General features: G+C 39.0%; 1 protein-coding gene across 2 annotated transcripts in view; it reads right to left on the bottom strand.

Annotated features, from left to right (window-relative positions):
- Positions 1-7,837: 7,837 nt before the first annotated feature.
- LOC123672312 (lysophosphatidylcholine acyltransferase) overlaps positions 7,838-16,386 on the bottom strand; it is a 45,155-nt gene continuing 36,606 nt past the window's right edge. For both annotated transcript variants that reach the window (XM_045606388.1, XM_045606387.1), the window contains exon 10: positions 7,838-8,191. In XM_045606388.1, coding sequence (XP_045462344.1) covers positions 8,061-8,191 — 131 coding nt within the window. In that variant the 3' untranslated portion in view covers positions 7,838-8,060. The remainder of the gene's footprint in view (positions 8,192-16,386) is intronic.

Here is a 16,386-nt window from a genome sequence, read left to right as displayed (position 1 = left end):
TTATGCTTTTTCTCTTCTGATTAAGATTTGTTGTGTGGTTCATTGAATGTTCAATATTTTGCTTTGGAGGCTATCTTAAGTAGAAGAATCTAATCAATTTTGGAATGAAAAAATTGTTGGTCTCCTATGTCGGAATAATTTTGGAATAGTTATTTATAATACAAGTGCAGAAGGCATTCATATTCTTCCACGCGTTCAAAATTCAAAAACGAGGCACAAAGTGGCGAGTTTTTGAAAGAACGAGTGGTAGAATGAGCCTTCTGTACGAGTATTATACATTATTTTCTCTAATTCATTGCATTTTCAATGAAATTAATGAAATATTTCCATAAATATATTTTAGTGATTTTTGCATTGAAAAATGTTGGTTGGCAGAACTGATTTCTTTAAGACAAATTGATGAATTGACAGATAAAGCTGTGGCGGAAAGTTCGGAGTACCAACATATAATAATAAAATATAACCATGAAAACTGTGCGTTTCTGATATATTCTCGCACGATTTTGTTCAACAAGATGTGGAAGAATGAACGGAATAACCACAGAATTAAAGAAAAGCCGTAACTACTACAATTTTAATCATTTTGAGCACAAGATGGTTGCATATAAAATTCAGCTTTTCCAGTTAAAGTGTCGCCTTGATCACGTGCAAACGTGAAATTTCCGGTTGGACATCTTTAACTCTAATGAAAATTGGAGTGGATAATCAAAAAAAAGGTCGTAAATAGTTACATAGAAATTTCTGTCTGGACCTTGCTTTGCTCTATTCAATATTTTATGTAATACATGTCCGATTCTTAGTTTGAAGATCCCATATTCCCATATGAATTTCAGTTTTTTTGAATGTATGCTACATTTCCGTAAATCAGAACATCTCGGACATAGATAAATATTTGGGGTGAACTAATAGGGTTTTTTATAGATGATGCTATAGGATGCTTCTCACTCGAAAACGGTACATTTCGCCGATATCTTCAACAAAAAAAAAGTTCCTGACCATTAAGTGTTGGCGGTCCTGACTCCTGAAGACTTATGAGGAAGGTTTTGGAAACAAATCATTACTGTCATATTCAAAAAAGTTCATCTACATAATATGACAGTAAAAACAGATTCCAACTTTTTCTGAAGCCAGACTCGAGCTTCATCCCAAGCCAACAAATGACGCAAACAACAATGTTCCATTGATAGACATAGTATATTCACAGAATAGAGAGGATATTTAATATTATAACGAGCGTTCATTTAAATTCGTGGTCTAGTGTGCTGTGCCAATCTATTGCGGACAACTTCTGTACACAAAACTCCAACTCGGTAGATTGTCTCAGCACTCTTGAGCACAAATTTATTTGAACTAAGATGCATCTTAATTTGAACGCTTGTTGTTATTATAATACCTCTCTATTCGGTGGTATTTTTTTTTTTTTTAGATTCACACAGTCACATCATGGTATATTTATATATATGTCTGTGGTTCCATTACAATGACGATAGAACACAGTGAATATACATTCAAAGTGGGACTTAAGAATAAGATTTGAATGTAAATTGTAATAAGCCTCTATAGCCTATATTTATATTATATTTAAATAAAATTATTTTTTCCTAATACTTACGAATATCCGGATCATATTTTTTTTATTTACAGCAATGTATCGAATTTTTTTTGGATTTCATGTTCATTTACTCCGATTGAAAGGGCCGCCGCCAGGAGCGGCATACCGGACATTTTGCCGGAGCGCCAAATTGAGGGGCGCAAAGTCAACTAATAAAACAAGACTTTTTGCACCTTTAAGAACTACGTCGTCCTTTAATTAAAGACTTATCGTCGTACTTTTAAACAATGCAAAATGTTTTTTTATGAAATCGACAAAACGTCTTTTGATAAATTTTGACGAGGTGATTTTAATTTAAAAAATACGATTTCATATGAAATTGAGAAGATGCCTGAGAGGAATAACACAGGCTCATTCATATAAATTAGGCAAATCAGGGTGGCGAAATTTTTTTTTGCTTGGGCGCTGAAATGTCTGGCGACGGCCCTGGGTTACAAATTACAACATGAAAAAACAAATTGAAGGCTTTTAGTAAATTATATACATTCACATCTCATATCACAAACAGCTGAATTAAACTTCCACCGAAAATTGGAATTGCTAAATTATTTAAAAAATGCACGCTTTACAAGTTGCCAACAAGTGATTCACCTACTAGACTAGTTTATTTTTTTAGGAAGCTTTCAATTAAATAAAGACACAAAAGTGTTTTTTAATCGGATAAATTTTTTACGAAAACTAGATTGTTTAGAAATGTAAATAAATCAGATAAACGGAGAATGTTAACAAAAAGCCACCATTTTTTGGCTAAAAAACCGGAAGCCAATCAAAAATGAGACCATTCGTGTCGTCACTATTTTATTAAGTCACTGTATGTTCTCTGAAACTGAGATTACTACACCTTAATCTGCGGAGTGGTGTAGTTATTTCAGATATTTTTCTTGAATTTTCGGTAGTTCTGGCTTCGCGAACAATATGAAATATTGCTTGAAAGATTGAAATTATCATTTTCCTTCCAAATTGAGAAAATGCAAATTTTCATCAAAATCGAAACTGCAGTTTTGAAATTGACAGGAAAACATCATTTCAAACGGTCACTTATACGGAATTGGATTTTGCCCATTAACGAAGTCAACTACTGTGACATTCTAGATCCAAGCATATCCCGAAAATTTTAAGTTTCTTGGGGCAACGACCGGACAGAATTGAATTTGACCACAGATTCGTCAGCAGGAGTCGAACCTTATCATTTGAGAAATTCCCGGCTCGAAATCCAAAAATTACAGACATTGGGATGAAATGGTAAAGACCCACACACAATTTGTGAAGTTATTTGTTGATTATGAATTCATCCAAGCATGTTCGAAAACTATAATCGATTGTCCAAATTATTAAAGATGATTTTGGGAAAATTCAAAAGACCAATCGAATAATACTACATAGATACGATCATAGAGTGAGTACATAGTTGTTTTATGATTGACTCCAACATTAGAGAGAGAAAAATTGAGCCTCGTGTCACCTGACCACGAGGGAGAGGATAAAGATGTTTGTATTTCAACCAATGACAAGGAAAGCCAAATCACGTGATCTGAAATGATTTAATGATAGGTTGGTTTAATATGTTCATCCTTTAGAACATTAACATCTATAGTCTAAATGGTAGACCTTTTCATTTTGAATCGTGAAGGCCACGGCTGATCACGGTGATCTGTGGTTGCTATTAATAGTGACATGACATGAGTGACATTTGACCAAATTAATATCATATGGAAATGTTAATGTACAAAATGTTAAAATATTCATGAAAAATTGAATAATTCGACTATGAGTTTCCATTTCAAGAACGATGAGATACACATGATGTAATTTTATTGAAATGAAAATGTTCGAAAGCTGACTTCCATGAAATTATGTACTGTCTTCAGTGGCTAATACCTGTTTTATTGATGCCAAAACCTTCCAATCCAGCTTTAGTACAGACTCATGTAATGTTTATAGTACTATATTTGATTGGATTTTTTCTTGGAAGAAAACCATGCACCATATGCACAATAGTGTTTATAGCAACAGTATTCTTGATCTGCTATAGTGGAGTAGGGAATTGTATTTTTTGGGCACCTTTTTGTGAAGCTGAATATGGATAAATGACTTCATTCATGTTCATCATTTCATAGGTTTACACAATATTATTATTTTTTTGATCGGTTATTGATATAATTTATTTTGTACATATACATTACTTTCCCATATTAGAAACTTCATAATGTTTAAAATTTTTTATATGCGAAAGATCAATTTTGAATTGTATTATATTATTGTAAATAATATTATGTTGAATTGATGTAACTATTGAATTAAAATTCAAAATGATTACTGAAAATGATTGTGATGATTAGTTAATATCATCTCTGCTGAGGTATTTTTAGAATATTTATATACTTAATATATAACGAATTGGTGTAATGGAATAGTAATAATAACCCTCTTTGTTAGGCGAAAGTTTTTAAAAATTATGAGGAACATCTATCGTTGAAATAGTTAATTGGAGTACCTACTGCAACCAATTCATGAGTTTCAGTTGTGTTGGAGTGAAGTTTTTAGGTAAATTCTTCTTCTAAGTTACCTAGATGATAGAAAAAAATGTTCTTGACTAAAAAAAAACAAAAGATTTAATTTTAAAATACTTGTCAAGCCAAATCGTGATCACTGATAAAGAATAGTTTTGATGAAAATTTATTTCAAGTTATCGTATATAATAACAATCTATTAATTTACTGACATCTTAAATAAATTCAGCACAGTTTGAATTATTCTTTACTGTCGTACCCTTTTTAGTTTGAATCTTTTTCAGCAACTGAGGCTTATTTTTTTCAGGAAATTTCACTGTTAATGTTTTGGAATGTGTAAAAATTGCATATTGCTGAAGTTTGGTGGAATAAATATTAATTTTTACCAAATAGATAGGGGGGGAGGTTCTACGCTATTTGACGTAATGAACTACAGTTAAAATGCAAACGAAAGGGCTTATACGAGAGGATAATAACAATTTCTTTTCTCAGAAATAAATGAGTGTTTGGATTGTACCTAATGTGATTACTACCAGACCTCCGTGTTGAAATTGAATCATATCAAACTCAATCTCTGGATACGCTAATGGTTCCAGAAAATAAAACGAATAAAAGTGCATGAAATATCCGTAAAATCATATTTATGTTAAGATAAATTTTTAACCATATAAAACCCCTTGATCACCACCAGCAAAAATAGTAGAAGAAAAAATACAGAATATTTCATTGAAAAAAAAGTTTTTTAAATGCTTGATATAGGTCAATTTGGTATTAAAATTGTGTTTAGAATAGTAAAGTGTTGGAATCGAAATTGAGCAATTCATTGAGGCGATTAAAGAGGATCGCCAATATTTATTCTATTCCAGGCTGATTCAATTGTCGTTACGCAACTCTTTTGTTCTCGTGCGCATATTGAATAAACGGAAGATTTTTTCAGTACATATTCGAATAGATTCGTTCTGTACAAGAATATTTTAAAGGTAGAAGTGGCGGCTTGTCCTATGGGCTATGAAGCAGCGCCTCACCAAATAAATTCTGGAAATTACACGTATTTTTCGAATAATTTATTAATACATTTCATCCTCATTTCATATCATACGGTACGGCACTGGGTCTCTGTTCCATATTATCCATGCTCAATCAATGTCACGATTCTTGTATATTCGTCATCAAACAGTTAGAGGCATGCCTCACGCGTTTCCTTGTTTTTAGCGCGTGATATACATTGACGCGACAAGAAATCGAGGAAATTCATACGCCTTTGAAGGCGTTTTCTAATAATAGATTCGAGGCATGCCTCGATCCGCGGTCGTCTCTTCGTGAAGGGCCAAAGGGCAAATTCTAAATTATTCGGGTTAATAGGGAAGCGGGAAATCGGTTAGTATTCGCTTTGTTGAGACTTGGTGGTAGCGTTTGCTATGTCTCGACTATCTCGTGTAAGTTTGTCTCCGTGTTCGAGTGAAATTTTTTCGAAAATACATTTCATTTTATTAATCAAATTAATTACTACAAGATTAACCGAAGGTGAAATGGCTATAGCGGGTCCGAGTGAGTCGTCTCAAATTACCGAGGTAAATCAAAATATTCTAAGTAATTGTGTTTTTGTAAATTTTTAATGAATCACCAATATTTTTCGAGTCATCCCTATGAGGATGAATTATACATAATTGAAAAAGTAGAGCGTTCCAGATCCAAGTAAATGTCTTGTGACTATGGAAGAGGTCGGAAAATCAAATCGGGAGTTTCAAAATACCCGGTATGAAAAGTACGACTGGCTTAGATACTGACAGTTGTAACGTTACAATTGTCCATGAGACTCTAAGACTGATTTCTAGGGGTGGTTTGGCTTATTTGGCAACAAAACTCCTATCCAGGCTTTTACAAATTTAATAAAATTAAAATATATAAAGATCCTTTTCACTCTAAACAAATAATATTGAAATAAAAACTTAACTGAAATCAGTTTTTAATGAATTACTATGCTATTAGGATGGAACCTCTTCTGTAGATTATTTTCAGCCTTCTAAACACCAGATCTTAGCAGGAAGCTATATCACTCCAATTCTCATTCAGCGTAGTTGATATACCTAATAACGCGCGGTATTACACAGGTATTCTCTCAGTTTCAGGAACTAAAGTGATGTACGTATACTTTTCCAACTTCTATATCTCAAGGAAGTTCTTCTTTACGATATTTCAATCCAAATGGAAATTTCTATTTTTCAATCCCAAAAGAGGTTTCTGTTGTTCCAATCCAACGGGAGGTGCTTTGGGAAAATGAACAATGATATATTAGAATATGTTAACCTGAATTTGCAACTCCTTCTCGGATTTCTAACCAAGAAATTATAAAGAAATGATTACATTTATCATAAAATAAACCTGAGAAGAAATTTTGTTGAAATTATTTGACACAAAAAGAATTCTCCAAAACCTGAAATAAGTTTACACAAGATGAATGACTCTAAAAAAAAATACTGTTTCAAAATGAATCAATTCGTCCTGGTGAGATTATTACTTGTTGAATGCAAATATTCATGTCAACACTTACCGTAAATCTCGACACAATTATCGCCGATAAATTAAATTCTAAATCTCAAATCAAACTAGTAATGGCTGCAATTTTAAACAAGGTACTGATCTTTCCTGAAGTCTCTATAATTATTCGAAATTATCTCTGTTTCTTTCTCTAGATAAGCGCATCCGTTGACGCTTCATCGGCGTCCAACTAGACACGACGAATCGACAAACCATCCCGTCTTTGAAAATTCCAGTAGCGTAACATAAATTGAAACTTTAAATAAATTATTTTATTGGCCGTGCATTTTATACGCAGCAACTAGGTACAAATTCCGACAGAGACTGGCCAAAAAGTCGTTATAATGATTTGAATAATTTGTCTCGGGGTCCATTGCTTCACAATAAAAGTGCTCAACATATTGCATAGAATTGCGATCTTACCTTTATGAGGAAACAAAAATAAAATATCGCCACAATAATAGACAAAATGCGCGTCAAATATAAATTCAAAATTTTAATGCAAGAGTCAAAGAAAATCGACAAATTATAAAAATTAGTAATTAGTAAATTTGTAACGAATTTGAAAGAACTTTATAGAAAATGATATTATTATAGTAGATCAGTTTTTCCTGACACATCTGAAATCATACAAAATGAATCAATAGATTCGGTTGTTTTTTTTGTGAATAAAAAAGTGAGAACGAAATTTCAAAATCTTTGTTTTTTCTGGCAAGTTGATGAAACAACTAACATAAGCTGTCATTCACAATTATGTAACAAATGACCAACTTGTTGAGCAATGATGGAATTTTATGATGTAAGTTCTGGGAGGTCTGTTGAAGATTTATTTCAATTTTATCTGCCAAATTCGGAAAATTTGACTTGCATTCAAAATAAGTGGCTCAAACATATGATGGGGCTAGTGTTATGTCGGAAGAAGTAAACGGTTTATAGGCAAAAATCAAATCTACCCCTTCAGAAATTTATCATATTTTTTAGAAGTAGACTTCACTATAGATAAACTTTGTCCGTAAACTTAAAATACCTATATATTAGATACAATAAAAATATTTTTTTTTGATCACCATCCTCCTCACCATCTTATATGATTACTCTTAGGAGCAGTACAGAATTAAGGATAATCTGTTAGTTTAGTTCAAAGAAATATTGTAGAAAACACCATTGAAACTACATATTAATCAATGAATAATTTCTTTTTAAATAACAATAAATTAAATGACACTCTCTATATCACTTTCATGAATACAATAACAAATACATAAACATTCAGTTGGTTCATTAGTTCATGTTGGAATACCGTAGAACATCAGGGAGAAAAATTTTCGAAATATTTCGAAAAATTTAGGTAGGTAGATAATGCGGAAGTAACCTCATTATAAATGTAATATTTGAAAAGGTCAATCTCTCTTTTTTCCATAATCTTCTGATGGGCAGAATTGTCCATGTTTCCTGACGAATTTTTCTTCTTTACTTCTATATAATACATTTTCAAGCTCGGGTTTTCCTTCAGCGTAGAGTATAAAACTATCTGAAAATGAAAACAAATTGTTATTTTTAATTAATAAGCAACATACTGCAAGTTTATGGAACTTGATACGAGGATATGCGTTGACATAACGTTCATGCGTGTAGAAAAGACGAGAAGTATTTTTCGAATTATTAGAAAAAAAATAACGATGGCAACATTCACATATACATATTGAGACTAGTGGAAAATCTAACAATTCCTTCGATGAAAGTAAATGCCGAAAGTTGAATTTCAGAGGCAAAAAAACACCGCCTAGTTACCAGCAATGGATATATCTTGCAAAAATGAAATCTCTCAGAAGTGGTGGGGATGAACCCTATAGCTGCGATCCTCCGATGGACAGAGTAAATAAATACCGCATCTGGAGAGAACTACCATTTAGTAAAGGAAATAATGTAGGGAATCTATCGATTCCCTCGAAAATATTCGAGTTAAGTTAAATTTCGAACCGAAATGCTAAAAACGGTGTAAAAACTTGGAATGATCAAAGCCACACCCCTAAGGGATCTGAAGAAAGGCCTTGCTAACGAACGAAACGAAAACGGACTGAATGCCCTTAAAAACCGGCATTTCAGGGCGAATAATTCAATTGAGTTCAGTCCAGTCTACAACTTCAACATATGTGCAACACTTGCACCGACAACGAGAAGAGTAAAGATTTTCACATCTGTTCCCGAGACCGGCGAAAAGTACTTGCGACCGGGCCGCAACGAGAAGTGGCCAGCGACCGTTAAAATCGATAAGATCTATGTTCAGTCGTGAACTACGGTCGTATTTCTTCTCGAACGACCCCGGTAGAATCTGATTTCGTATCGGCTGTCAGCGGAGAAACAGAACAGATTTTCAATATCGATCGTACGTGCTAATACAGAAAAGTTTCAAAAAGAGACAAAATTGATTAATCTTCTGATAATTCATCATAATTAGTTAATTTATTTTCATCTATTTTCTGCATCGTCATCTAATAGTGTTAGTGAACAAAATAATATTGAACAACTATTCGTGAAGTGCCCTGAATTTATCATCAGCCAGGTGAAGCCACAGGTACTTAAGGGAGGTAAATTCCCCTGCATTCCCTTCCTTGGAACCTCCTTTTTGGAACCAGATTAGCGGTGATTCGCCTAGGTTTCTTCTGCAGCCCGTTGGGGTAAGTTGCATTTCACAATTTTTGGTTGTTCAATATTAGTAACAAAATTCATCTGAAATTGACCGCAAACCCCTTTTTGCGGACAATTATTGGTGCCGAAACCCGGGAAAATATCTTAAAACCCCCTAAATTCAGTCTAATTGTCATTTCCGTTCATCTGATTGAATTCGTGATTTGATTTTCATTCATTAATTGGGTAGTTATTGAAAATTCATAACACGGTTATCTTATCGCGCGTCATCTGTTCATTATCTTCAACGATAAACACATCGTCTGTTCTTCTTAGATTTTTCGGAATTAATTTATACCGATATACATACCGGGGTCATTCGACAATTTAAAATGCCGTCAATGGATAAATTGAAGGCCTCTTTAGCAACATCTATCATCAAGCGCGAGAATGCATTTTCTGCGGCATCTACTCTTCTTAAATTAATAAAGGATTTGACCACAGAAGTCGACGTGGCCAACATGTGTCTGACTGAGTTGGTCAAAGTGGAAAAGACTTTCATAGAGGCTGATGAGTTAGTTGTCCAACTCAATTCTCAGCTAGAGGAGCCTGGTCAGATCGGATCACCATCAAAATTCGAGGCATTTTTTGAAATTTGCCTACATGTACGTGCCGCCCATAGTCGTCTAACCGCATCTACGTCTGTTAAGGCGCCATCATTGTCATCGGCTGAGCTACCTATTCCGCGGGTTGACCTGCCTTGCTTTCAGGGCAAGGTTGAGGAATGGCCCGGATTTATCGCTCTATTCGATGCCTTAGTACATCAGAACAATTCCCTGGCGCCCGTTCAGAAGTTTCACCTCTTGGCATCTGCCATCTCTGGTGAAGCAGCATCTGTCATCTCTGGATTTCAATTAAATTCGGTGAATTACCCTCTGGCCTATCAAGCCCTTCACTCCCGGTATCAAAACCCTCGTCGGTTGGCGAATCTTTATGTGAATCAGATCTTGGATTCACGGCTCGCATCTGTGTCTTCCTTACCACAATTGAAGAAATTCGTCACGACGCATCAGAATGCCATTCATGCCATCAAGGCATTACCCATTTCAGATCTGGCTGACTTCCTCTTGTTTTCACTAGCTTTGCGCAACCTCGATATACCATCTCGCCACTTGTTTGAGGGACAGTTATCCTCTGATGACTTTCCCACTCTCGCTCAGTTGCTCGAATTCACCAATCGACAGTTGCGAGTGTTGGAAAGCACTTCCGTCACCTCATCCATTGCGCCGAAGGGATCATTAAGACCTCAATCTCCAGCAGGCTCAGCGTCTGTTTCCCCATCGTCTGTGCCTTCATCCTCTGGTGTGCGTCCTCGCCGCCCTGCTTACGCTGGTGCGTGCCCTTCGTCGTCTTCCGCGTGTGTGTTTTGCTCGGCGAATCATTCTGTTCGCCAGTGTCGTGAGTTCAAGGCCATGAACGTTAATCAGCGACGAGCTTTCGTGACTGAAAGGCGGCTATGTAGAAATTGCATGTCGTCTTTCCATGCCACCGCTAAGTGCAGTTCGAGTCAGAGCTGTCACACATGCGGGGGACGACACCATACAATTCTCCATCTGGCATCTGCTGCCGCGGCATCTGCTGCCACTGCATCCCCTTCCGTTTCCTTTGCTGGAAGGAAATCCCTTTCAACGGCAGAACGTCCTTCTTCGCCCTCTGTTTCATCAGAGGAGCCAACCCGTGCTGTCACCTCTCGGGGCACCTCAATAAGGGCTCGATCAGCGGGGATCTCGATGATGTCACGCCGGAGCCCTAAGGCGGCAGGTTCAGTGTCGTCTCGAGCTTCGCCAGCTTCACCACCCCTTCATTCTTCCCACTCCTCTGGAAGTGGTTCCGAATGACTGCACTGGTCATCTCGCGGTTGTCTGTCTTCGTCTTTCCGTCTGTTCTCTTCTTATCATCTGTCTTCATCTCCGCGGTCTTCTTTGCGTCAGACCAATAATCCTGACTATCTCATGCCTACCGCTTGGATACGTCTTGATAACCGGCGGAATGTCGTGTTCGGCCGTGCTCTCCTGGATTCCGGCTGCCAGCACACCCTCATCACCCGTGAGTGGGCCTCCAAGCTTCGTCTATTCATCCACCCTGAAACCATTCAACTCCGCACCTTGAGTAACGCGGATCAGTTTCGCATTCAGGGGTACGCATACGTCACTCTCTGTCACCAAGGGGATCCTCCCAATCTTATCATCAAAGCTTACGTTATTGACAGCCAAATAGATCCTCTTCCTGTCAAAGCATTCAACGGCCGGTGGCCTGAGTTTCAGAAACTCAGCCTGGCGGATCCACTCTTTTTTCTTCCTCGTGCCATTGGAATGTTGATCGGCTCGGATGTGCTTCCTCATCTAGTTCTTCCTGGCACGTTGTGCCCATCGTCTGAGCTTCCAGGTGCATTATCTACCACCTTAGGTTGGGTACTTTATGGGCCGTATGCTCGCCATCGGAGGAAGACAAAACACGTGTCTTTCTCACCAGCCACTGTTCATAGTCGCATTCGACCTTCTAGTCGAAACACTTTTCCGTCATTTTCAGCAGGGTCATCATCTGCTGTGTCTTCTCCATCCCCTTCTCAGCCCAAAGTCCTTCTATCAGAGGCCGCCTGCCATGTTCCTTCGGACAATACTGATTCTTCTGATGATTCTGCCCGTATCTCATCATCTGATGTGATAAGTTCTCCTGTCATCACGGACCCTCTGAGCTCCCCGCGTCATTCAGATCAGGAACTTGTCAACATCGTTCGGCGTTTTTGGGAACTCGATAAAGTACCTGACGTGCTTCCTTTGACCCCTGCCGAGAAGGAGTGTGAAGTTCTGTATCGCGCTGAAGTTACTCGTGACTCCACTGGCAGATACACTGTTGGTTTGCCCTTCTCATCTTATCGTCTGGGAACCTCTGTCAATGTGGCAGTTTCTTCGATTAGAAAATCGTCTAGAAAATAACCCTGATCTTCGTGTCGCCTATCATGAGTTTATGCGAGATTATCTCTCGAGTGGTCACATGGAATTGGTTCCTGAATCATTTGACCATCCTCGATATGAACCTTATTATATTCCTCATCATCCTGTACACCGTCCAGATGATCCTGCTACTAAAATTCGAGTTGTCTTCAACGCCTCTTGCGCATCTGCTAATGGCAAATCCCTCAACGATCTTCTGCTTACCGGCCCGAAGCTGCAAGCGGACATTTCCACTCTTCTGCTTCGTTTTCGTCTACATCAATTTGTTTTTACTGCCGATATCAGACAGATGTATCGGCAGATCCTGATACGCCCTGAGCAAAGGGATTATCAACGCATCGTCTGGCGTTTCTCCAAACGGGAACCCCTCCAATATTACCGTCTGAACACAGTCACCTATGGAGTTTCCTCGGCTCCTTACCTAGCACTTAGAACCCTTCATCAGCTAGCTTCGGACGACGGACTCAGATTTCCTACGGCAAGGCAAGTCTTGCTGAATGAGATTTATGTCGATGACATCTTGACCGGCTGTTCATCCGAATCTGAAGCTCTTGAATTGCGAAAGCAGGTTCAAGACCTGCTCATGGCGGGTGGTTTTGAGCTGCGTAAATGGGCTACTAATCATCTTCCCCTGCTAGACGGTATCCCATCTGATCATCGTAGGGAATCCTCCTCTATTGACCCCCTTCTTCTTGACCGTGAACCAAGTCTCAAAATTCTGGGACTTGGATGGAATCCTACATCTGATCACTTCTTTTATTCCGTCCGTTTAAACTCAACGACAGTCACCAAACGGAATGTGCTGAGTCAGATGGCTAGAATCTTCGATCCTTTGGGATGGCTAACTCCAGTCACTTTCTATGCCAAAATCTTCTTTCGTCAGCTCTGTCTACTTTATCTAGAATGGGATCAACCTCTCTCGAATGAGATTAAAAACCGGTGGTTGCAGTTTCAATCCCAGCTGCCCACGTTGACAGAGCTTCACATACCACGATTCATCCCTGCCGTTTCTTCTTCTGCTCATCGCTTCATCGGCTTCTGTGATGCCTCTGAATCCGGCTATGCTGCAGTTGTTTATCTAAGCACTCCTACATCGTCCGGTCGATTCCACGTGTCTCTTCTAGCGGCCAAATCCAAAATTTCTCCTTGTAAGGCAATGTCCCTGCCTCGTCTAGAACTCTGCGGTGCCCATCTTCTCGCAAAACTCATGCATCATTTGTCTACCCGCGTTTTACAGAATCTCAGTGCTGACTATATTGCCTTTTGCGATTCTTCTGTTGCCTTGTCGTGGATCCGTGGTGAGAGTCACAGGTGGAAGACATTTGTTGGCAATCGAGTCGCTGAGATACAGGATTTGATTCCTTCTAATTGCTGGAGGCATGTAATATCTGAAGACAATCCAGCTGATTGCGCCTCTCGAGGATTGATGCCCTCAGATATTCATCACCACCCATTGTGGTGGCGCGGTCCTCCTTGGTTGTCTCTCGACCCATCCTCGTGGACTCTTTCCTCTGTCGATTCATCTCAAACTGAACAGGTGGACGACGAAGCAAAGCCGATCTCCTCCTTAATGTTAGCGGCCATCTCCAATGAACCCACCTTCATAGAACGTTTCTCTTCGTATCTTCATCTCAAGCGCGTAACTGCCTTTTGTCGACGTTTCATGGTAAATGCTCGTCGTCCATCTTTCCCTCGCTCAGGTTTCCTCTCCTCTATTGAGCTTCAAGAAGCTGAAATTTGTTTGATACGTCTAGTTCAGTCTCTGCATTTCGCTGAGGAGCTAGCTGAACTTAAAAAACCTTCTTCTCGTCATCGGCTTATCATGAAACTCCATCTCTTTCTCGACAATCATGAACTTATACGTGTCGGTGGTCGCCTTTCAGCCTCCTTACTACCTTATAAACACAAACATCCTGTTCTCCTACCCAAAAATCATCATCTCACGCATCTGATCATTGATGATGCCCATTATCGTCTACTTCACGCCGGTGCTTTAGCTACGCATTCATTCATTCGTCGACGGTTCTGGATCTTGGATGGCCGCAACGTAGTTCGTAACCGTCTACGAAAATGTAACCGATGCTTCTCCTGCAAACCTCGTCCTCTCATTCAGCCAATGGGCAATCTTCCGCCTGAGCGGTTATCTTCTGCTATGGCTTTTCTTACCACTGGCGTTGACTACGTCGGTCCATTTTACGTGACGAGTGCGCGACTGCGCGGAGCCGTCAGCACCAAAGCATATCTAGTCGTCTTCATCTGTTTCACTACTAAAGCGGTTCACCTAGAGTTAGCGTCTGAGCTATCCACTTCAGCTTTCATTGCTGCTTATCGTCGGTTTGTTGCACGCCGAGGTCATCCTTCTGTTATCTTTTCGGATAACGGGACCAACTTCGTGGGTGCGCATAATTACCTTCGTGACCTTGGCCGCTTATTGGCTGCTCCACAACATCAACAAAGTCTGTGTGATGCCGCCTCTTCCTCTGGCACTGACTGGCGATTCATACCTCCTTCCAGCCCTCACTTTGGCGGCCTTTGGGAGGCTGCTGTCAAATCTGCTAAGCATCATCTCACTCGCGTTATCGGCGAGCAAAAACTCACGTACGAGGAGTTTCTCACCGTCTGTACTCAGGTGGAGGCAATTCTCAACTCTCGTCCTCTGTATCTCCCTTCGTCTGATCCTTCTGATTTTGAAGCTCTCACACCAGGGCATTTTTTGGTTTTTCGCTCTCTCACCGCTCCTCCTGATAACGATGTGAGTTCCGTATCAGTAAACCGTCTGTCTCGCTGGCAACTAGTCCAACGATTTCAGCAGGACTTCTGGAAGCGTTGGCGTACGGAGTACCTGCACACCTTGCAGCAACGTCACAAATGGTTGCACCCATCTACTTCTATCCTTCCAGGTACCGTCGTCGTCATTCGAGATGACAATCTTCCTCCTCTAAAGTGGTCTATCGGTCGTATATCATCTGTTTTTCCGGGAACTGATTCCACAACCCGCGTTGCTGATGTTGCCACTGCGTCTGGGACAATTCGGCGACCAGTCGTTAAATTGTGTCCTCTTCCAACTCAGTAGATTGCTCCTGAATTATTTCGTCTGTTTACTTCTTCAGTTCAGTTATCTTACTGAAGGGACACTTCAGGGCGGGCGGCATGTTCAGTCGTGAACTACGGTCGTATTTCCCGACCCCGGTAGAATCTGATTTCGTATCGGCTGTCAGCGGAGAAACAGAACAGATTTTCAATATCGATCGTACGTGCTAATACAGAAAAGTTTCAAAAAGAGACAAAATTGATTAATCTTCTGATAATTCATCATAATTAGTTAATTTATTTTCATCTATTTTCTGCATCGTCATCTAATAGTGTTAGTGAACAAAATAATATTAAACAACTATTCGTGAAGTGCCCTGAATTTATCATCAGCCAGGTGAAGCCACAGGTACTTAAGGGAGGTAAATTCCCCTGCATTCCCTTCCTTGGAACCTCCTTTTTGGAACCAGATTAGCGGTGATTCGCCTAGGTTTCTTCTGCAGCTCGTTGGGGTAAGTTGCATTTCACAATTTTTGGTTGTTCAATATTAGTAACAAAATTCATCTGAAATTGACCGAACCCCTTTTTGCGGACAATTAATCTAAATATCATCTTCTTCAAACTCTTTTAGTGGGTTGGAAATGAATTGAATAAGTGTTTTTATCCCGTTCTTTTATTTCCCTTATTTGTCCTTGGCCGTGAACTACGTGTTAGTCACAGTATAAGGACCACAACCCACAATAGTATCTTGATTGAAGAATAGAAAAGCCTCAGGAGCATATGGCATTCATAATCAAGCTCTGAAACACCTACCAAAAGAAGCACTAGAAGATATCGCTGAAATAGCAAGAGCGATATTAGAAACAGGATATTTCTCAGAATCATGGAAAACCGCAGACACTATTCTCATATCGAAAAGAGGGAATAATAGGAAGGATCCAACCAACTGAAGGCCAATAAGTTTATTACCGGCCCTTAGCGAAGTGATATAGAAACTGATATACCCGAAGGCTTGACAGTTTCGTTGAAGAGAAAAGGATCATACCTGATCAAC

Source organism: Harmonia axyridis, chromosome 2 (genome assembly GCF_914767665.1).
Source record: "Harmonia axyridis chromosome 2, icHarAxyr1.1, whole genome shotgun sequence".
Taxonomy (NCBI): Eukaryota; Metazoa; Arthropoda; class Insecta; order Coleoptera; family Coccinellidae; genus Harmonia; species Harmonia axyridis.
This window is presented reverse-complemented; position numbering and strand designations above follow the sequence as displayed.